The following is a 24,242-nucleotide window of genomic DNA, read 5'->3' as shown; positions in this document are numbered from 1 at the left end:
GCGAAACTACTTTGTTTGATCTTTACTCGTGTATCTTACAATATATAAGCCGGCTTCTTTTTGGTAGAATCTGCCTTCCGAACCGGAGGTAGAGTCGGTACAAACAGACAGGCTTGAAGATTCAAAAGTGCTTATATTAGGCCTACTTGAAATAAATGCGGATAAACAAACTCCTTAAAAGCCGGAAACGCATCGGTGACTCCTCTGGTGCTGCAGACGTTTATGGGCGGCGGTGATCACTTACCATCAGGTGACCCACTTGCTCGTTTGCCCGCTATTAACATAAAAAAAAAAAAATTTGAATTTGAATATTTTTTATTTATTACTTCTACTACTATTTATTGCTTCTACTAGTCCCGCGTTGTCACCCGCGTTGAATAAGTATGTTCAACTATTTTCTTTTGTTGTAACCGACTTCACTTATACGTGACAGCCGATTGGCGCAGTGGACAGCGACCCTGCTTTCAGAGTCCAAGGCCGTAGGTTCGATTCCCACAACTGGAAAATGCTTGTGTGATGAACATGAATGTTTTTCAGTGTCTGGGTGTTTATCTGTATATTATAAGTATTTATGTGTATTATATTCATAAAAATATTCATCAGCTATCTTAGTACCCATAACACAAGCTACGCTTACTTTGGGGCTAGATGGCGATGTGTGTATTGTCGTATTATATTTATTTATTTATTTATACTAACTTCACGGTATTGAGAGAGCGGCATTAGTTACAATACTTGGAAACAGTATTATCACTCGATGCTCTTTCGAAACCATACAAATCGTACCTAGTAAACGTAAAGGGGATATAATTTTTGTCCCCTGCCTGTGCTAGCCCTGCAGAACGGTTGGACGCGCGAAGCCGCGGGAACAGCTAGTCATTTGATAGGACATTAAGAGGATTTCCCGACTGCATCGCCCAGATACGACAAGCCAATGTCGTTCGAAATTATTCCCATCTACACGCTGATGATAGCGTAATATAGATTTATCGCTCTGATATAGGTATCATTATATAATAATGATTATTGCTTCGGAGGTATTGACGTGGACTTTTTATGCTTAAATTGGTCAATTTTGATTCACTTTATGATAATTCTGATTATATACTCTAAGAAGTCATTTAAAATTATCATGGTGAGTAAAAACTGGGCACGTTTCGATGGTTCTCAAAAACCGTGATCATAACCCGACGTTGAACTGAGAACTTGAGATTCTGCTGCTCTTATTTAACACTCTGTTCATTAATACGGGCAGTAGCTTCTCATCATGGTTTGTTATCTGTATAGCGATTGAGTGAAGTTGCTTATGAGCTGGCGACAGCGGATGGAGTAAAAATCATACAATAAAACCCTTACAGGGTCCGGACCAAAAACCCAACAGGACAGAGCACTCTCTTCTATTATCGTCTTACGTCAATAAATAACGTGAAATCTTCAGAGTATAGACTAAAAGTTAGTAAATACATCTTTGAAGATTTCCCCATCTTCAAAGATACCCGACCTCGGGGAAGATCGAGTTATGTGGGATTTTTACCCACTAACATCTCCTTGGTGGCCATCCTCGGCACATATTTGGGAGGCTCCAGGATCTCCGAAATGAACACACCGGTGCCTCCTTCGTACAGCGCTAGTAGAGGTCGTCCCGGGAGAACCGCCCCGAACCTCCATCAACCTACACAGCAAATCTCATTCGTCATGAGCTCAACAATTAATTCAATTTTCGTACAAAGTCGCACAACTGATTTGCCTTATTTGCCGCTAACTAAATTTCATAACTAAACTACTAATAAATAATCGAAGCTTAATATTATTAAGTTTCCTCCATAACGGAGTACCTAGTGTAAGATTTTCTATTCGACCGCGTGAAAGTTAACTAAGATTTGTATGGAATCGAAGAGCGTCATCTAGTTTAAATAATGGAAAACAGCATTATGGTATATCTCAGATACACAGTCATGTGATCATAGTAAACTTCAACGTAATTGAATAGGTAGACGTAGGTAGAAAATCTCATACTAGGCATTCTGTACTAAATACATACTGTCATAAGGCTATAAAATAATTATGGGATTTACGCTCTTACTTTTTATTTGAAGAGAGTTGTAATTCATTGTACGATACGAACGTTTTCCGTTATGAAATATGATTCACATTTCTTCTCCAAACACATTCGCTATATTCCATACATATTATTCTTGTATAAGATTAAAGATATATTTGGTTGCCGACCTATGCTTCCGCAATCTGAAAACGCCCTTGAGGGATTTTGAACTTAAGCCCCTTAGTAATACAGTTTAAGTTTGATAACAAGTTTTGCATCCGTATTAACTACCATTTCCATTTATCAGGTTACAGTAAATTTTCGTTCCGAATATATTCATCCTCTTTGAATACTTCGGGGTAAATTCTGAACGTATCTTACTTTTTTTTTTCAACGTTATTTGGAATTCTTTGTTAAGCTTCCTTTTGAGTAATGAATGGATAAAGTTGTCTTGTAAGGACAACTAACGTGGTCCCATGGTTCTTCTTCTTCTTCTGTTCCTGGGCCTTTTCCGCACTTGGTTGGTCTGGGACCGTCCGTTGTACGTATGGCCACTGATGCGGCTCCCCGCTGGATCACTCCAGCCAGCCGAGCTCGCTCCAAAAGCTTAGCAGGCCGCCCAGGTCGCGGAGTGCTTCATGGAGTGTTGCTGAGGAGCCAAGGTGTGCTGCGCGTTGTTCTGCTACTCCGTTGCATTGGAGCATTACGTGTATCGGTGTTTCCTCCGTCTCCATGCATGCTCTGCAGAGAGGGCTGTCAGTTATACCTAAAATGGAAAGGTGTTTGTTTAGTGGGCAGTGCCCTGTTATCATACCTACAACGGTCCTTAGTTTAGGTCGATTCAGTTGCAGTAATTTTGTTGTTAGTCGTGGGTTGAGAACTGGTACGGCCTCCTTCGTGTGTTTGCACTCTATTGTTTTAGACCATAGCACCGAGTTGATGTTTGCGTCTGGTTGTGGAGCCATGTTTTTTAATCAGTGAAGGGTATGGGTATGATGGGTTCCGGTCTAGCTGTGGTCCCATGGTTTTACGTGATTTATTTCATAAAATTAAAAAAAAACATAGTATTAGATTTCTATGCATTTTATTTGTTATGATCTAAAATTAAAAAAAAATCCTCTACTTTCAATATCGCGTACATTATTCTATACCCATATTAAGGGAGTTATGAAAATCCGCCATTAAGTGGCGGCTTGGCGGCCATCTGGGAGAAACATAACTAATAACACTAATTCACATTTTAAACGAAAAAAAATAAAATCGATATCGGTTCATCCGTTCAGGAAATAAGACGCCACAGACACACACACACACAGACACGTCATTTTTGCTTTGAGGGGTAAAAAAGTAACAACGCAATTGAGTAATAAGTATTTTTTTAACATCGAAACGTTCATAATTCAAGTTGAGTCTAGCTTCCCACAAATTGCTGCCCTCGTTGACCAGGATAAAGTTTTAAACGAATTAAACACAGCAGCGGTGGAATTGGCTAATCCACTATCCCACTCTGTGTACCCAAGGGCTTTGCCTGCCGCCGACCAGCTTAACGAGCTATCCCGAAAAAAAAAAACAACGCAATATGACGAATAGAATCGCTGTTACCGTTAATTGCTTTCAGCGTTTACACGTGACCCTCGGGAATGTGACATTCAGATACAACTGTAAATTGCTATTCCACAAAAGTTTTAGACATAGTCAGTTGCAGCGTTACAGTTTGCTTTCAAAGGATATATTTTTGGCACTTGGTTTCATTTCGTTAGGCTTTTCTTGTAAATATATCCCAACAAAAGTCTTTCTATTAATTATTCCAACTTTTCTATTCGGAATCCTTATACTCTGGAGATATTTGGATAATATCGACTCAGTCCTCTCAAAATAACTAACTAATAAAGCCCTCATCACATCATCGCTAACTGAAGCCCTAAGATGCTTGAATGTGTCAATTTCCTTATGGGTTTATTTAATACCACCATACAAAGCCATAGCATTAGTTATATTTATTTTGTTCGTCTGTTACTACGTTTCAGGCTAAAAATAGCATGTTAAGTTTAGCCTACAAGGCACTCCACATTTAAGCTCCGGTTACATTTTTTTCATATTCAAATCCCAGATTGCAAAAGCAGCTTTAAAAATGCGCATTTAATATTCAAATATATAAAATTCTTTTATAGTGTCTCTGTTAAAAAAGTGCGGATATATTTTTCAACCTCGCATCGCTGGCTAAATGAAAACCTTTCAAGTTAGAGATTCTTCGTGAAATATTGTTCTCTCTTTTAGCTGTTACGATTCAATCCAGTGTTTTAATAATATTCCCATTGTGCTTTTCAAGAATTCTGGTGCATTCCGTCGTTGTAAATTTAAATTGCAGAATGTTTCCAAAGGGACTACTTTTCGTGAGAGCCATGGTAGGAAATGCTGTTGACGGTGGATTATAAGGAAATGGAACATGGACTTCCTTGATGAATTATCTAAAAAAATATACACTAAGGTTAAATAAAATATTACTTTTTCCATAACGTATTATTTATACACTTAGATCTTTAGCGGGGCTATAACAGGCAGGAGACAAAAATTATATCCCCCGATTATATCCTCTGACAGGGGATTTTATCAACGTGTCACCTGGAAACATGGGAATGGAACATGGAATGAACCCACTTGGATCATTATCTGGATATTATTTCCACTTCTGCGCTAATGGTCTGAGATTTGGTGAAGCTGCGGGAGAAAATAAATTTTTATCCTTCCTCCGGGGAGATATTCGTCTCCTGCCCATGCTAGCTGTGCAGGAGGTGGAAGAAAATTCTACGATAAGATAGAAGGTCTTATATTTAGAAAAAGCTTTAACATACGAGAAAGTTAACTAGGCTAACGTATTCACATACATTATTTGCCATAACATGCAAGAAAATACGAGACCACAAACTCCCTTTAATTACTGATTTAATACTTTTATATTGTAAAGTTTATAAAATTACGACGGCAAAAACGCAGGGCTGTTAAAATCTTTTATATTATGTAATCAAAAAATTTTCATTGGCCTTCTATACAGTGTATCTGGGCAATATTTATATCTCCGTCGTAAAGACAACTGACGACTTTCCTTTTCACCGACTTTAATGATGTTTGGCCTGTCAAATTGATACTGTTCGTTTGGCCCCCGTCTCATTCTGTTGGGAATTTACTCGTTTCAAGATCTTTGTTCCTTTTATATTTCTTAGTACTCCGTGCAAAGTATTTTTAATCTGTATTTTGCAGCTTGCTTGAAGTTTTCCCTCGTTCTGTCTCGTTTTGAATCATGTTGATTTTTAGAATACTTTCTGTAAGTAAAACTGAATAAGTTGAAATGTTCATCTGGCGGAGGAGTTCATCATCGTATAGTTAATTTGTTTATGGAATCAATGTCGCTAACTTAATTCGTAATTAATCTGGTAGACATTAAATTCTTCCTTTTCGATTGGTGCCGACCATTAATATTGGTCTTTTTCGTATTTTCTAGTACTTTATACTCGTAATTTAAAGCTATAAACTGTAATATTTGAAGTACCGTTTTCACATTTGTATAAACATTCCATGGCACTTAGATCGTAAAATATACTACAGTTGGGATCGACTTTGATGATGTTTATTCTCTTAAATTTATGTTGGTTTCTTTTGGGTAAACACCTTTAGGTTTCATTGTAAGATATATTTTTATTTATTTCCAGCCATGGTATTTCTTAAAACTATTTATTCGTCGTAAGATTCGCTCTGGAATGATGAAAGTCATTTTGAACCAAATTCCAAAACTTTTATAAGTATTGCATTCTATCGAAAGCCTTTTTTTCAACAAGCAAGGTCTTTTTTGTTTAATTTTATTCCAATTTACGATTTCCAGTAACTTCTTTTATTGGCTTGCGTTTTTTTTGCTCTCTATTTTCGGTTCTTATTTTATGTGCTGCGCTTGCTGATTTCATTGTAGCATTATGTACTAATATTTTAAAATAAAATCGCATTCTACATACAATTCAATTAAAATCGAATAATTAAACCATTTTGTTGGTATGCCCGTTTCTGTTCCTTCACGAAACTAATCAGTGGATTCGAAACAAACAGAAAATATTGATTTAATCTACAATACCAAAAGTTGTTTAATGAGTACAAAGAGTTCGATGCCCTCGGTCCTATTTTATAAAGCTTTTTCTTCTAGTTAGTTCATGGAAATAGCTTCTTGCTTGCTATTAATCCATTTTATCAAAAGATACTTGAAGGTGTGAATAAACAATGGGTTATAGCTTGATTTTCATAAATTCAGGTAAGGTCACCGATACGTTTATACTTTGATGTTAATAATAATTTATGATAAGATATAATAAGCTATGCCTCATATATAGAAGCCTAACAATGTTTCCTTCGGGGGAAAACCTTTGAGATACATAAAAAAAAGCATCGTGAAGAAACCTGCATGCCTCATTGTGGAATGAGTCCCGTGCCCTGTATGTAATGGTTCGGTAAAGGGATGATATGATGATGATGATGAAAACATTAAAAAAATCTATTTATTTCCTAACATGATGAAAACTTTTATATTCTATCCGATTTTAAGAGTTTTCTGGTCCTAATTCAGGTGTTTTAACTTCATTAAATGAATGGTACAGTATATGAAATAAACGGGCTTTCAGAAAAAGATTTATTAAAACGAAGGCCGTATTAGTAGTAAGCCTGAAGGCAAAAGGGCTTAGAGGTTTCGCAATCGATTTTCCCGAAATGTGCTAGTACGAGTATCTAGAGCAGAGGGAGGTCGAATTTTACGACCCAACATAAAATGGCGGAACAAATTGAAGAAACGAGCAAAATACTCATCTTAAGTAAACAGTATTATTGCACGGTATCATAAATAAAATTATTACACCTATGAATTAAGAAGTGAGGAACGAAAGTCAAGTTGATTCATGAAATTCACTATAACAACTGTTATAACTTGAATCATTGGTAAACCATAATATTTAACATATATCTAAATAGTATGGTCAAATTTATTTTCATTATATCTTGTAAACCAATTAAACAAAATAATGTCAAACTTACCAGTAGTTAGTATCAAATTATTTACATCAAATATTTAATGTGGATCTTCCGGACGGTACGTGGATGCTTAAAAGACTGTGCTCTGTTCCTGAAAGTGTACGTCTATTTGTGTTACGTGCATTGAAACTAAAGGCCACATCGCTAAACTTTGACAACGAATATAATATTTTTTAGTGTATCCAAATTTCAAAGGCAAAGTTTAAAGTACTTCAATTTCGGGAAAATTTTGGTCACACCTTTAAGCTTTGATATACTCTTTACCTATAGCGAAATCCAAGGTTATCAAAATTATAATGTGACCGTTTATACTCAAGGTGTTTTGTTATTACCACGTTAACTATTCTTGCTTTTAGCAAGTGTCACCAACGTTATTAATGGCGTGCCCTTACGTTTTATTTTATAGTGCTATTAGGGTTACGTGATCGAATCTCTACTAATACAGACTATTTACCTATGTTTTGATGTTATGTATTTTCCTTTTGTTATTTATATCCCTACCTTAGTTATATGTAACGATTTATTTTATATTCCCGTGAGCCTTAAATTCCCTCACTTCCTTCCCCTTTTTTGGGTATTTCACTAAGTATTTGCTGGTACTGAAGGAAACACTTATTGGACACATCAAAAAAAATGTGTTATTACACATACCCGTTATTGTACAAAAAAGCGTCACGCTTCTTTAAAAGATCACCCCTTCACTTGTACAGATTCCATTCTTTTATGTGGTGTACTAAATTGATGATATTGTTGACATATTATATAAATCCACCAATCCGCACCAGCCGTGCCAGCGTGCCAGCGTGGTAGTCTGGGGCCTTAACTTGTTCTCATTGTGGGCGGGGACCCGTGCCCAGTAGTGGGTCGGTAATTAGTCGATATGATGATGATGATATTATATAATGAATTACCGATCTTTGGGTAACGCCAGTACATAGTAAAAACGCCATTGGATTAAGCATTTTCCAAAAAAATCTGTTCTGCGTTTGCGTCGTCTTCTCATCATCTTCCATTACATCTCCGACTTCGACTTCTTAATTATCAGTTATTTCGTTGATGTAACCATGGATTTATTTTATATAAAAGCTATTCCATTATTTTCGTCTAAATAGGTCATTTCTTCTTTAGATTGACCCCACCGTTAACAAGTGACAACAAATTCGTTGAACATTTGACGTCGCTTCGACGCGAATTTAATTGAGAGTTAGTTATCACCATCCGTTGACGTCATCCCCATAATTGTTCATATCCCGTTAACTCGATTCCTTATTTAACTCGTTTCGTGGAGTTTCATTAAAATTGTATTATATTATTTATTGAGGTTAAACTTATGACGTCTTGTCACGTTTGTCGTGTCAAGAAACTTTGTTTGAAGTAACAATTTAGTTACGTTTAAGATTATTTTGGGTTACTCGTGACGTCGACGAGGTATATCGTGATTAAGAAAAGTGGAAGGTTATTTTAAGTGAGGCAAGAACTAATTCTTGAAAGGGTTACTAACGTTAGAATGATCAGAGTCACTCAGCGAGCGATAGAGAGAGCTATGCTATGGAGTATCTCTACGTGATCGTGAGTGAGGAGATCCGTAGAAGAACCTGAGTTACCCTATCTAGCTCAAAGATCCTCGAAGCTAGAGTGGCAATGGGCGGAGCACAAACATCGGAGAACCGATGGATGTTGGGGTCCCAAAGAGTTGGAGCTGCGACCCCGCACTGGAAATCGCAGTGCTGGTTGATCCCCTAAGGCCCCACGAGGTGGAGAGACGACATGAAACGCGTCGCAGAGAGTAGCTTGATACAAGTGACACAAAACCGTAGAGACTGGAAGTTTCTAAAAAGTACCTATGTCCATCAGTATATTATTATAATTATTATTTTAGAACACTGTATTTACGTACTATGATGCATAAAATAAATTTTTCATTTTTCATTCAACTGAGTAGAGGCATTTAATAATATGGCTCACTGCGTCCAGTTTGGTCCACTGCCAAAAATAGTATGATTGTTCCCCTTTTAGGAAATCACAGCTTTCGCTGTAATAAACATATTCTATATCCATTTCTGTTCATTGAGAGCAGTTCTGAATATTTTATATGCCGTTAGCAGCGTATTCGATCGATACTTGTTATATTTTAGTATCACAAAGTGTTCAGGGGGACTTGAAGAAAAATCTAACTATAAGAGAAGAAAGGAATGCAGACATGTAAATATGATATCAAAAGTTTACACATATAGATGAGAATTCAGACTCCTCATAATATAAAAAAATTCTTGTACCTACAAATTTCTCCTACGGCCGTATCTCATAATGGCTGATCTACACAAGCTTTCGTGAGAAAATGCCGTAACTCTGTTTCATCGACAAATATTATGCCTTGCCGAATTACAATAAACTAGAAGAACTTATTGTTCCAATATGCTTAAGTTGTTTATTGTATATCTCGAGTGTTCTTGTTCTACTAACTCGTGTTCGTTAAACAATTCCTCCTATATCAAATTACTAATATATCAGATTAACAAGACAAATCTGCAAAACCTTGCATTTGAAATTTGTCAGAATGTATCGTATTTTACTAGTCAAGACCTTTAATTTAGTACCCATATTAAAAAAAATATGTAATCCGCTGTTGGTGACAGCGGCCATTTTGAACCAATTTTCATTAAACATAGCTATGAACACTCCCGAATCATTCACGTTTCAAACAAAAAAAACCGAAATCAAAATCGGTTCATTCGTTCATCTGTTCCTATGCCACAGACAGAAGGCACACAGCACACACCCACTTACACAAAATCACATCAAACTCATAATATCGTGTCGTTTTTTGGGGGTTGAAAAAGAGAATAAGACTAGTTACTGTGATCGAGGACTTCGGTGAATTGAATTACATTTATTCTTATATTAGAAATATTAAGCTTTGTCAAGATGTAGAGACATTTTAAACTAAAGGCGAGATTAAATAAAACATGGAAAACCGACGGACCATAAACTGGACAAACACAGAGAAACAACGTATATCTATCGTTGTTGCTAACGGTAGCTTTACATAATAAACGCGTGGTAATATATTGTTTCTTTGACGACCACGTACAGCAAAGCATGCTTTATCTCTCTAGAAAAAAGAAACAATATACATTTCCGAACTGTGCTATTAAAACTATAAAAAAAAAACATTGCTGAGCTGCGATGAAAAATGTGAATGAAGTTGCGGAAGCTCAGAAATAGATCATATATCAATAATCGTAAAGCATAGACGCCGATGTACGGGATTACTCATATCAACATTACAATTTGGATGATTTAGATACAACTACATTACGAGTAGTATATCCGCTCGTTGACGGAGTAAGCCAATTTTTTAAACTTTATTTTGCAAATACCAGAGATTAGATGGCTGAATACTGATTAATTAATGGTTAAAACTCACGGGAATTTTGGATTGTGCTAACGAGCTCGTGATTAAGGAACACGGATGGCTCGGAAACCACTCACGCATACTCCCGCGAATTTTACCCATTAATTAATGTTATTCGCACCACTCTGTTTAAACTCTAAATTAGAGCCATGCCCCACAATTCATAGTTTAACCGTGGTTAAACCGACCAACTGATTAGTTTTAGTTATTGAGGTGATGCTCATGACATATTATTTTTTACTCAATAATTCTATGATAAAATCCAGATTTTCTTCTCCTGATTTTAAATATAATAAAGACAATTTGTTTTCTAATTTTAAATAACAAAGTACATTGTATTAATTAAACTTTTCTCTTTTGTCACCAGGTCTTAGCGGTTCAAAAGCGGACCTGCAGCACAGGCGAGAGGTGTTCGGATCGAACCTTATACCGCCGAAACCTCCCAAAACCTTCCTAACCCTCGTATGGGAGGCGTTGCAGGACGTCACGCTCATTATATTGGAGGTCGCTGCCGTAGTTTCGCTAGGGTTGAGTTTTTACAAACCGTCCGAAGACGAAGAGGATCTTGGTAAGACACGTATTTATTTAGTGTGCGTGTGTCTGAGTGTGTATTTTATGGTTTTATGTTGGTTGTACTTGGTCGTGAGCAGTTGTATGAAGGCCGTGATATATTGATGAGTTAATTCCATATGATCAGGCTGGCAAGTCTGAAGGGAAACAGCATGATTACGAGAAAGAAAAAGGGTATAGTTTGGAGTACAGAATTTCGAGTACGCTGGATGAGCCGTCCGAGTTTATATCTGAAGTAACTCCTAAAAGCAGATCTTGGATCAAAGGATGGAGTTTATTCAACAATTTATCAAGAGCATCGCAATCAAGCTTCATAACATCTTGGACTCATACGAGATAATTACCATAGTTGTCCATAGTACCATGAATGTTTTATTTTCTCATATATTCTGCATCTTTTAAATTCAAGAGAAAACGCCCGTACGTCCATTTTGGTCAATTTTATTATGGGTATCATATAGTAGTGAGTTAACGAGGTTTCGTCGAGCCAACGTTTTATTGTGCTACTATTAAAATTTAAAAATTTTAGAACCCAAATTTATTATACTCAACAAAATAGCATCATTGCCCGTCTCCGGAGGCCTAACAAAATTTAGATCGATCTACATCAATACGATTGCTAGACCGACTGAATCGATGCAAAAACTTTAACCGATTATTATGCTTGATTATCACATATTGCATTGTTTGAAAACTCATCAAACTTTGACTGGTTACTTTATCGATGCCCTTTAATCAGTGCAGATCGATATGAATGCGACAATATAAAAGTTACGTATTCAGCCGATAGTTTTGTTGTTGTTGTTTTCTGTCTATACTTGTTATCTTTACTTTCAATATATACCTACTTAAAATTTACGGAAGCGGCAGGACTCGGATCCGCATATCTTCAACCATAGCGAAAAAAATTACAAGCTGGTTTATCTGATATAAAAGAACTCTGTTTTTTAAAGGAGCTTTTGAAATTCCATTAAGACTGAAATGCAATCGATAATAAATGAGTTTCAGTCATTTCGAATTTACTGATGCAAAGATTGCCACAGAGATGCGAATTCGTGTTCGGCTGTTTCTGCAATATTTGGTGGTACGTAAAATATTAAAATTCAGCGTTGGAAAACACGTATAGTGTTTGAATAAAAAAAAACAAAACTGTACATACAAGTGAAAAGTAAAATTATTTATTTGTTAACTACGCAAAATTAATCACGAAGCAAAGGAGAAAGGAGCACACTCAATTGGCTTGTAAATATTTGTAATTAATAAGTGTGTTTTCTCTTTTCAATAACAATTTGGAATCATTAGACGACCCTGGTAAGCACACGTGAATGTAAATAATGGTTTTCAATGTAATTCCTGCACATTGCTCGTTTTCCTAGTATGTGTATTACCGGCCTAACGGAAAAATCTGTGTTCCTATGACAACTGTGTGGTTTTCGTTTGTAGCATCTTCGTTATGTCTGTCAGCCCTCTCTGTTATACTTCCTTCCTACCATGGTTTGTCATCTCGAAATTTATCATCAACCGCTACTGAGTTGCGCGATTTACGTAAAAGATACATGATTTCTTTCTATCGAAGGATCGCGTTTTAACTTCGAGAAACCATGGTTACAATAGGGCATGTATTTTTAGTTGCTTACTAAAAGTAGATCACGTTGATGTAGTGACCGCACCCTGGCTCTTCCATTCCGATACAGTTCCTAACTAAACGCTTCCAGCTAGCAATAAGTTGAAAGGTAAACGTTGCAAATTTGTGATGATTCTTTAGGTAACGTGTCTTTAGGTGTATTTACGCAAACTTGTGTGCTTTGCGCATCCAAGTTCATCAATCTTCAAAATTAAAGAGTACCTTGAAATTAACAATATAGAGGAGGCAGAAGAATTAGTTTATTTAATACGCTTTTGGAGCGCGCAAGGCCTGCTACAGGTCTCGAATTATTTACCGATATTTATTTATTTGGAAACGTTATATCAAACAGCTCTGTATAAGCTCTTTCTTGCTTGTTTAAGGATTCCAAAGAAACAAACCCGCGTGTCCACTCAATGCTGAGAACAGGCCACCTCTATCATAGAGACTAGACTCGATTATTATCACATGTTAGTGATAATAACAGAGACGGACAGACTGACGTGCTTTCAGAGGCAGGGCTTGTGGACACCATTTTTTCATCTCCGGGTTGGTGCTCAGATTTTCAACAGAAAATTTCAATACCTAACAAATCATAGCCCAACCGGTGAATTGGACAAAGGCCCTCGGGATCCATAATTAAATTTGCTAATCACTAGACCAACGAGGGAGTTGAACGAATGTTCATACTTTAATCAGTTAAAATCACTGTTTTCATTTTGTATAAATTCCTCATAACGGCAGCGCGTTCTGCGAGGCAGACGAAAGCGAACTCTTTTCTCTTCTCTTTATTGTTAATATCTTAATTCCGAAGCTTAAGTTAATTTCTCGTGAAAACTGGTCTCGTGGAGGCAATACACTATACAAGTTTCTGTAAATACTCCTCTAGTACGTGACAATGTTTATCTACATTAAAATACGCCTCCTAAAATTGTGCAAATAATAAATTAAATTATAACTAATCTTATGCTATTTTAAAATCCTTCAAGGTTTGTGTTTAATTTCAAGATTAAAATAAGTTATTACGCTAACATAAAACAATTACGTGATACAAAACGAATAAACGCTTTTTGATTTATATATAACTAACAAAACCGTTGTTAAATAATGAAAATGCCAGTTCAAACCTTTCCTATTTTTGTAATTTTTAATCTACACGCGAACCCATTTTCTGTTTACAATTTCTTTGTTGTTTTATTGGCATGAGCATAAAGAAAGAAAACTACTTTATGGGGAACGAATGTGTGACATTTTGCTTTAGCTGGATGTTTCTTTGTTTAAAATTTTGTATTAAAACTGGAACTTTCATGATTTCATAGGTTTTTGGATAATTACCAAAATACTTGGATGCTATGACAACTTATATGCAAATATAATGTCTTATGAGGGTAATGCAAGTGGATCTACTCAGCTAGATTCCCTAGCACCTTGTCAGCTAGTCTTATTCAACTTGTTATGATCGCAATGCCGCCCAATTGGCTGTCACTCGGTTGGTTAAAATACGCTGTTTTCGTAACGGGCAACAATACTGCACATTCAGCCAATTCAGCCAAAACCGTTGCGATGATCACAATTAGGAAATCACAAGTCCGGTGCTAGTAATGCACCTGTTAACCCATATTACCTTACTCTTCTAATAAGGCCAAAAATCCTCAAACGCGCAACTACTTCCTCAGGCCTTTAACATATGAAGGAAACCGGGCTAAAATGATATACATACAATTTTGAAGTGAAATGAAGATATAGCGAATAAACTATAACTATGATAAATTTAATAAAATAATTTTCATAGCGTCAAGCTCTGAATGAAAAAAGAACGATGTATCGAGCAAATCTCAGAATTTCAGCAGTGCACATTTTTTATTTTCTTAACTAACGGGTTATAGTTGCGAGCGACTAATAGTTTAAGGACTTCGTTTTTGGGCAAAGCGATAAAGGTCGTGAAAGACAATAAAAAAATTAAGGAGCTTCTTTGGACCCTCATCAATTTAACTTTGTGTCCTTCATATTCAAACATGACAAAACAGCTATATCGACAGCTGACTTGAAAATTCATCGAAATTCGCACGAGTCGACTCTTTTCGACACATGCATAGATGGCTTCAGTTACCCCTATATGCTACAAAGCCGTTTCAATGGCCCCTGTAAACAGTTGAAAACACAATTTCTCATAGACACCGCAACATGAAAACGCGCTGTATCGCTTGTAGCACATACCAAACTTGAATCGTTTCTGCGAGGATTTAAGTGCTGATTTCCGTAAGAGAACCGCTTGTATAGAATAGCACTTTTCGCACAACGGAATTATGTCAAAAAATGTTTCGGAATCTTTTGGCATTCGAAGCATTCTCGATACTAAAGTGGTGTTGAGTTTGGAGTATTTTTAAATGTAGTAAATTAGACATTATGGTGTGTTTCAGCGCATTTGGACGAAGAGGAAGGCCATTACCAGTGGATCGAGGGTCTGGCGATCTTAATATCTGTAATAGTTGTCGTTATAGTAACCGCGTTCAATGACTACACGAAAGAGAGGCAATTCAGGTGAGTGAACTTTGGCATATATTGTTTATTATAAATTATTTCTGGGACGAGGGACAGTTCATAACTTCTTCTTTGTACATAGAGCTACGGAAAGCACTTTTGATTATATAGCGTACAAATTTTTTCATGTTAGTAACATTATCAATATAACTATACACGTTCAATGAATTAAATGCAGCTTAATTTTCTATACTCCAAGAAAAGCAGGAGAATCTGTACGATGTAATTTATGATTTCTTCAATATTTGTACTTCACACTAAGCAAGATAGTACACTGCGGATCATACTTTGCTAAATTCCGTAAAGTAACGCCTGCTTATGCATTTGGTTGTGAAGCTTTCCATCATCGGAAGCGCAATCTATTCAAGACCCAAGTGTACTATTTTAAATGTCATAGAACAGCGAGCATGCAAGAACATAAATTCGGAATCTGGGCGGAGGAAAAATTCAAGTACTGTTCCTAAAAGTAAAAGCTATTCTAGAAAAAATAGGATTGACTACAGTAGCCTTTGTCGCTTCGTCCAACTCGCGTCTGCAGTGGCGTTCTTGTTTGCGTTCCACGTTCGACAAGTCCATTGCGTATTGGCATTGGTCGTAAGCAGGATGCCAAATTGCATGCCTTTGAGTGGCCTTTGATAAAGAAATGGCTTGGTAACTAAACGAACACCCTAGATGTAATATATCTAATGAGTTGTCAATTTTTGATTACCATCCGTTTTATACATACAAATGCTTCTATCATTTCAGGGGGCTCCAATCACGGATAGAGGGTGAGCACAAGTTTGCGGTGATTAGAAGTGGCGAGGTGAACCAAGTGCCGATCAGCGAAATCGTCGTCGGTGACATCTGCCAGATCAAGTATGGCGACCTGCTGCCCGCTGACGGAGTCCTATTGCAGAGTAATGACCTTAAGGTGAAGTATTCTTTGATCTTATTGAACTTTTAGTAACTCACTACTGAGCAACAGCTTCCTCCCTCACAGTGGAGAGGGGTTCAGAGGTAAGGACTCTGATATGCAGGTTGAAGGGAATTCTTAGGCGCAAGTAAAAAGTTATATATCGTCAAGCTAAGATAGTCCTAATACGCTCGTAAGTTTAGCCGGATTTTTTTTTCTGTAGGTCTACACTAGAGTATATTATATGAGATATGTGGTACATCGATGTTTTGTTTGGAAATAATGTTGTCCCTGGTGCAGCGGTGGGCGCTATGGTTTTAAGTTGGACGTCCCGAAATCGTTACTCGGACAGTTTCCGAATTTACAGTTTCTGAATTTTCCCTGGTCTGGTCTGTGGGAATGGGAGTCTTTAGATGGATATAACCCTCTCGACATACTTTACACTTTTCGCCAAGCGATTTAGTGTTCCGTTACGATGTCGAGTGGAAACCGATTCGGTTTAATGTAATTGCCATACCCCTTATTAACTTAAATTGCATCATTACCTACCACCAGGTGGAAGTGCAGTCAAGGGCTAACTCATAAAGAAATAAACACAAAAAAAAAATTCTCAAGTCTAGTTATTTCTGGTGGAAGATCTTTAAAGTAGTTGATGATTATTTGCATGTTATGCACCGATACACTTACTAATGAGGTGATTATTTTAGCTAGAAAATCACTGAGCGTAACAGAGCAAAGTTTTATCTTCGTAATGAATGTCGGGTATAAATCACGTTTCCTGGTATACTCAATGGCATACCATATGAGCCAGGTCGAAGGTGAATGTGAATCCTTCAACTTGGACGAGTGACCATGGGTTAAAAAAGTTTTACTGATATATACGCCGGAATCCTCCGCGAGACAAGTTCTGGCGCAGGAAGATTTTTTTGGTTTTTTTTAAACCCTATTCTTATGTCGACGCTTAGTTATGATTATAAAAAGAACATTTCGACAGTGGGGTTTTTTTTAATGCCGATTATATTTATATTACCTTTGAATGTAATAAAAACAAAAAAACGTGATATGCGATAGGAAGTAAGTCTAGAAGAATCCTCACGAGTTTTGAACAATTTATAACAATATACACAAAATCTGATATTTAAACATCAAAGTAAGTTGCAATGAATCCACGACAACCGGACAACAATGTGTCGTGTCTATATGGCTACTGATCGCCATTTTGTTTCTGGACTTTGCTTTCTCACACTACCGTGTGTCTTGTATTTCACTTTTAAGGATCGCGTACTCGAAGTTAGTGTCTCCGTATTTCAATGCGTTGTATCTCAGGAACCGTTATAATTATAGACTTGAAATTTTCAGAGAATGTGTACTTATGTGTTCTAGAAAAACAAGTAATAAAAAGTTAAATAACTAAAGGGAACTAAAAAAAACAAATGAAATAAACGTTAGGTACTTGATACATATAGACGCTTTTTATCGCATGTTTTTCGGTAGCCATTCAATTATTTCCACGATCGGCGCTTGATCGAGGCCGGTCGACCCTATTTGTTTACGCTAGCCTTAGTACAAGATTTGCCTGCTCGCAATCGAGAAGTCGTTTTCGAGTGGAAATAGTTGAACATCGGAGTAAAATATTTCTTATTGGTGTTGAACTAAAGCTCAAATTTGCCTACAATTCTTTGGCTCCTGTTTTTGGTAGATCGTTCGTAAAACAAAAATTTGAACTACAGGATTACGACTCTAAAACGAGCTACATTAGGTCTAGTTACCACCTTACCGACAAATGCATGCCGCTAAGCGATTTAGCGTTTCGGTACAATGTTTGCATAGGAACCTATTAGGGGTATGGTTTAAATGTAACTGGCATACTCCCTAACAGGTTAGCACACAACAATCTTAGGCTTTATCATCAAAATAAAAAAAAACAAAATTCAAAATCATTACCGTACCAAAATGACTGATGAATATTTTTATGAAAAATATACATAAATATTTATAATATACATATAAACAGCCAGGCACTGAAAAAACTAATGTTCATCATACAACATTTTAAAGTTTTGGGAGTCAAACCCCACAGTCTTAGACTCATACAGCAGGGTCGCGGCCCACAGCGCCAATCGGTCGTCAAAATATTTTGACGATACAGAGTTCCATATGCGAAAACAACTCCTCGAAGCGAGCAAACAAAACTTGTACTAAGGCAACAGGTATCGATGCAATAACTGATAAGATGGGATATTCGGTTATCGGTAGGGTCTCGAGTGCTTGTCATATTGCTAACTTAGCTTTCGAAGTTTGCCCTCGAAATGAAGTTATGACGTCATGACATTCTTTTTATATACTTTTAATCAAAGTTTTTTTTATTCCACTTCAAGATAGCCCTTGATTGCAATCTCACCTGATGCTAAGTGATTTTTATTGATAAACATTTTCCCGTTTTCATTTTACCTTGAAATCGCATTAATCGGAACGTAAATAAAAAAACAAACTCTTAACTCTTCACGAACTCTTGTGAGATGTATTCGACGCCGACGAAAGTTACGACACCGATTCGGCGTATCTTAAAGTTTAGGGAACTCTTAAGCTAACAAGTGCTATAAACCCGATTTTTAAATATATAAATAACCTTAAATCCATACGAAAAATAAAAAATAAGTATGAAAATACAAATACAAAATACCACCTTGTGGCAAGAACCATAGACCACAGCGTTTCACCACTGCGTCAGTGAGGCTGCCGAAATTGAGATATGTGTTGAAAGATTATTCAAATGTCCTTCAAACTTCCTGGAGTGTTTTAAATTGGTATTAAAAAGATACACCTGCATGTTTATCTAATTCCACTGTCTCATGCGACAAATTCTAGACCAGATAATTGATAAGAGGATCAAACACGTACTGATAGCGGTACCGTGATTTGATAACGATCGCACAATGCGACATTTTATCAAATACCGTTTAATTATCATTTGGAGGGACTTAATTTTTTTATTTTCCTATCAGTAATTACGTAATCTGTAAAGCTTCAAGGAAGCCATTATTGCTATCTGATACATAATTTTATCAGCAAGATTGGGAGTGTTTGGTTTCTGCATTTATGTTTTATCTAAACTGAACTATACAGCGCCTTTACAGACGCCGTGATAGCCAAGTGGTTAGAATTTCCTTCGCTTCACCATTCACTTTTCTGGTTTATGTGCGTTTTTAAATATGGCTTCATTAAACGATTGAGGAAAACATAGTGAAGAAATCTGAATGCCCGAGAGTTCTCTGTTATGAACTCAAAAGCGTTTGAAGTATTGCAATCAGAACTTGGCCAGAGTGCTGGACAGCAGCCTATAAACATTTCCCATTCGATTCGATTAAGCGAATATTACAACTTATTCATTTGGGGGTTTATGATAATGTAATGTGTACCAAACTAACATAGGAAACGATTAGGTTTAAGTATTATAAATTTGTATCACCTATTACTTAACTATAATGCATGCTGCATTCTGGAAGGAGAGCCGTGCTCTGTAGCGGGTTTATATGATTATTAAACTATACTATTACAAATTATTGTGTCTAAAATAAACAGTTACAAAACTTTACAATATGGTATTCGGTTTATGGTTTATTGTTATTTAGCAAAACAACGTTAACAAAACAATGAGAGTGAGAGAAAAATAGATGACTAAATTATATAATTAGGTGATAATTTCTCAGGTTATAATTAAGTTACACATAGCCAGAGATGTAACAAAACAAATGGGTACTCATTGCTTAATTATTAACGATGTGTGTTATATTAGATGCTCAATGCTCAGTTTACAATGATGTCTCAAATACTTTTTATTGGAGACCTATGCAAAACAATTAGGTGCTCACTTATCTGAACGCTGCACGTTACTCGTCCTTTTCCAGTATCGTAATACTTTTAACGTCAAAGAAAAATTAACCTAGTCGCAAATTCTGCAATTCAGCTTATAGTTTTAATAGCACGTTGTAAGTAGGTGTGTAGACGAATGATGAATTTGAGCTTTAAGAAAAGGCACACAAATTCTATGTTGCTCTGACGTTTCAGAGTTTTTTTATGTTAAAATACAAGTAATGAAACACTAACATTTTCTACCTCTTTGATCGTGTGATAGTTAGCTATTGCTTGTAAGGAATCGAAATAGGCCATCTAGTGACAATCAACATGCAGCGAACGAATGGGTAAAAATCTCAACGGTCTTATCTGGCTTTTAGAATGCCACGCCCAAAAGGTAAAACGGCACCCTATTGCTAAGACACCGTTGCCCGTCTGTCCGTGAGTCACCAGGTTTTATCTCACGAACTGTGATAGTTAGACAGATGTGTTACTGTTGCAGACTCTCGCTTTTCCGGTTTTTTAATCGAATTCAAAGTAAAAGGTTCTGGTAAAATTGAGAACCTATCTCAACTAGAGATAGAATATTTTTCGTATGTACATTTATTTAACAGTTTAACTATTGATCGATTTTTATGACAGTTTTCCCAAAAGGTTTTCGCTAGCTGATTTATTTACGTAAGATATTTGTTCCGCAGATCGACGAGTCCTCGCTGACGGGTGAATCGGACCATGTTAAGAAGGGTGAATCTTTTGATCCCATGGTGCTATCCGGTACTCACGTTATGGAAGGTATGTCAAAAATAATACTCAATAAGTTTCTACATATGAACACTGGCGAGCTCTTAAATGCTGACAGAAGAAGAAGAAAAGCTAATGTTTGCATAATAGTTCTATTCTCGAATTGTATCCTTTCCCCGGGGAGAAAAAATTCTGTCCATACTAGCCGCGTGGTGAGGGAAGATCAGAAATTGTCATCACACCTCCTCTTACCTCGGGAGCGTACGAGGCGACTAAGAGAACGGAGAACGGAGAGCATCGTCCTCTGTGCTTCTACCATTCACTGTGATCACCAATCAGCAAACCCTCTTGTTGGGAGAGGCCTTCAGACCAGCAGTGGACTGTGTTTGATGATGATGACTAGCCATTAAGGTTGATGGGCACAGGGCGGTACGTTGCAGGACGTGTTCCTGGCATAACCTGCTTATTGTGGCCCGTCAATGATTAATTGAAAAAATTGATTGTCTGTAAAGTCGGATTACTGACGATAGTTGAACGTGACAACGTTGTAAGAAAATACTGATGGAATGGTTGCATTTTTCAAAAGAAAATTTTAATTTTATTTGTTTCATAGATATTATCGTTGCTATAAACAATTGACACCACATTCACTTTTCACTGCACTTCATCCTTGCCGAAAACATGTAAATGTATTATTGTATAGAAGCTGTCCACGCGGACGCATCGCTCACTCAAGTAGGAGAGAGACAGATGTTGAACGCGGAGGCTGACTGTGCCTCTTTGTCGCTCGTTCCGCGCTCTCACTTGCACTTCAAGCCTTGAATTGAACTCCTCAGAGCGAGGTAACGCCGCATACGTCATGTTTTTTCGTGCGTGCAGCCGGCTCCATCGAATTATAAGACGATGTCACGTCAAAAAAAAACAATAAAGCTATGGTGCTCTGAACGATTCCAGGCTCCGGTAAAATGTTGGTGACTGCGGTAGGCGTGAACTCGCAGGCTGGTATCATCTTTACACTGCTGGGGGCGGCGGTCGACAAGCAGGAGAAGGAGATCAAGCAAATGAAGAAAGGTCAGGGTCCTTTACTAGTGACTGCACCTTGTTACGTTACAATTAGATTTTTTATCGATCCTGTTGTGCCACACAAAAGTTGTTGCCTGTTAGTAAAACTCGTTTAGTGACCACCCATATTACCTATTAACTTAATCGCATATTACATAATGAGTCGCAAGCGTTATTTTATTTTTTACAGTGATTCCCTAGTGATGGCCTAGTGAGTACAGCTACGGCTTCAATTTTGGGGGGACATAGTTGGCACGAATCTTTAACTTTTCGGAGTTATGTGCTTTTTAAGCAATTAAATATCACTTGCTCCAACGGCGAAGGAAACCTGCATGCCTGAGAGTCATCCATAATTTTCTGAAGGGCGTGTGAAGTCTACAAATCCGCACTTGACCAGCGTGGTGGACTACGGCCTTACCCCTAAATACCCTTATCATTCTGGAGAAAAACGTGGGCTGGAAATGGGCTTGATGTTTTTTTTTTCTATGACTGCAATCCAACTACTTAATATAAACCTGACTTAGAATACTATGCTAAAGATAATGTAAAAGTCTCGATTATTAGGTTTTTGATTAACAAAAAAAAAAATCGTGCCCCACATCTTAATAAATTACTATTATTTGGTGAGATTGTGAGTAAATTAACTATAAAACAAAAATAAAATCTACCCTCGCGACACTTTTGTGTGACATAATACTAACCCTAGTTCGATTAGATACTTCTTCTGGTGTTGGTTTAAAAATAAAACTGATTAAATTTTGCTACTTCCATTTAACTGCATCTAGAAAATATTATACTTGCTAGTTTACTCGTAGTTTTTTAAAGTATTTCATTAAAGAGTCGACACCAGAAAAGTCCTCCCGAAAAAGCATGTAAATGCTAATTACGTAGTATTAAAAAAAAATACATTGCTCATTTAGTGAATAATTATGAATACTTGGTTTGCAAATGCAGTGTTGAAAATCGAAAATGTAATGTGCATATTTATTTGTTTATTAATAAGAATTTGGCTTAATCTAAATGAGTATTGTACAGTTTGCTTGACAATTAGGAAAGTATCGGATGGTTGAATTGACAAGTGGCATTATAAATGTTTCGAAACTACTTACTTTTGAATAATTTTTCTTGAAACTCGATCAACAGACATTTTTTTTTTAAATTCTCTAACTTTCCTATTTCGATTGTAAAGGTTGAGAAGTGGCGGAAGAAAGAACCAGTCTTAAAAAATACAATATATAACAAACAGCTTTTTTGTATAAATACAATTTTCTTAGACAACGGTGCTAATTCAGTTGTACACAAATATGTAAAATAAAGTTAATTGATATTTTTAAAATTATTGCTATCCTTCTCACAACGTTTTGTTTAGAAAAGGATAACACTATGTAGAAAAAATTAAGTAATTAAACAGCACTATGAAGTATTCAAGTGAACAAATTACATTTAAATAAAGAACGCCACAAGAAATAAAGGTCGTTAAAAGAAGAGACTTAAAAAGTAGAATAAAAAAGGCGGCCTTATAGTTTAGTATTGATCTCTTTATTAGCAGTATATTGATAGATTCAGAAGTAGTAAGTTGCTGTGAAACTTGTCATACAATCACCGTGGCAACCCGAGTGTAGTTGCATATAGTGTGTCATGGCGACGACGTACCCCTCCATAGCCACCGCACTCCCCCTTGGAACTAATAAACCGGTGAAACGAATTCTTCAAAAATGTTACCGAACACTATTTTTACTTATTTCCTTATATATGTGAACTAAAATACCGCATTTTTTTCTTGACCTTATTAAATATTAAAAAAAAATAAGTTTCACAATAATATTTCAATAAATAAAGGCTTTATTCCTGAATTCACTTAGTAACAAAAAAAATAACCACGTAAATTGTACTGTAGAGTAGTTCGGTAAATTTATCAAATATCATAAACTACTCACTAATTAATTCACTCGTTGTTTTTATATTTATTTGATTCTTTTGAATGGGGTAACATTTAATTATGACAAGGCGAAATTCGCAGAATGCTGGAAGTAATCATATAAATTGGAAACATTGTCCATTTTTGAAGTTAGAAAAAGATCAAAACGAAACGTTTCACCGGTTTTGCTCTTCATAATATGAGATTATTTTATTTGTTGGCGACGAAAATTCAATACAAGTGTTTGATGAATTTACATTCCCACGGTCCTGTCGAAAGTTGATGTTGTGTTTGACTAATAAGCCTGAAATGTTTTTCCCGAGCATGATATATTAATTATTATACCATACTATATGTTATTTATGTTTCACGTTATTGACTTCTAGTAGTACCCCATCGATGTAAAATCCATGCGTTGTTTTATGATTATGCATATAAAATAATCTCGTTATCTAGTTTATAGTATATAAAAAAAATAACTAAAATATACCTAAAGCATACATCTGTAAATGCAAT

General features: G+C 36.4%; 1 protein-coding gene across 11 annotated transcripts in view; it reads left to right on the top strand.

Moving 5' to 3' along the window:
- LOC120634427 (plasma membrane calcium-transporting ATPase 3) overlaps positions 1-24,242 on the top strand; it is a 281,705-nt gene that overhangs the window by 215,538 nt on the left and 41,925 nt on the right. For all 11 annotated transcript variants that reach the window (XM_039904957.1, XM_039904955.1, XM_039904960.1 and 8 more), the window contains 5 exons: positions 10,888-11,088; positions 15,135-15,255; positions 16,003-16,168; positions 20,704-20,797; positions 21,701-21,817. In XM_039904957.1, the coding sequence (XP_039760891.1) occupies positions 10,888-11,088; positions 15,135-15,255; positions 16,003-16,168; positions 20,704-20,797; positions 21,701-21,817 (699 nt within the window). The remainder of the gene's footprint in view (positions 1-10,887; positions 11,089-15,134; positions 15,256-16,002; positions 16,169-20,703; positions 20,798-21,700; positions 21,818-24,242) is intronic.

This window comes from Pararge aegeria, chromosome 24, assembly GCF_905163445.1.
Source record: "Pararge aegeria chromosome 24, ilParAegt1.1, whole genome shotgun sequence".
NCBI lineage: Eukaryota > Metazoa > Arthropoda > Insecta > Lepidoptera > Nymphalidae > Pararge > Pararge aegeria.
This window is presented reverse-complemented; position numbering and strand designations above follow the sequence as displayed.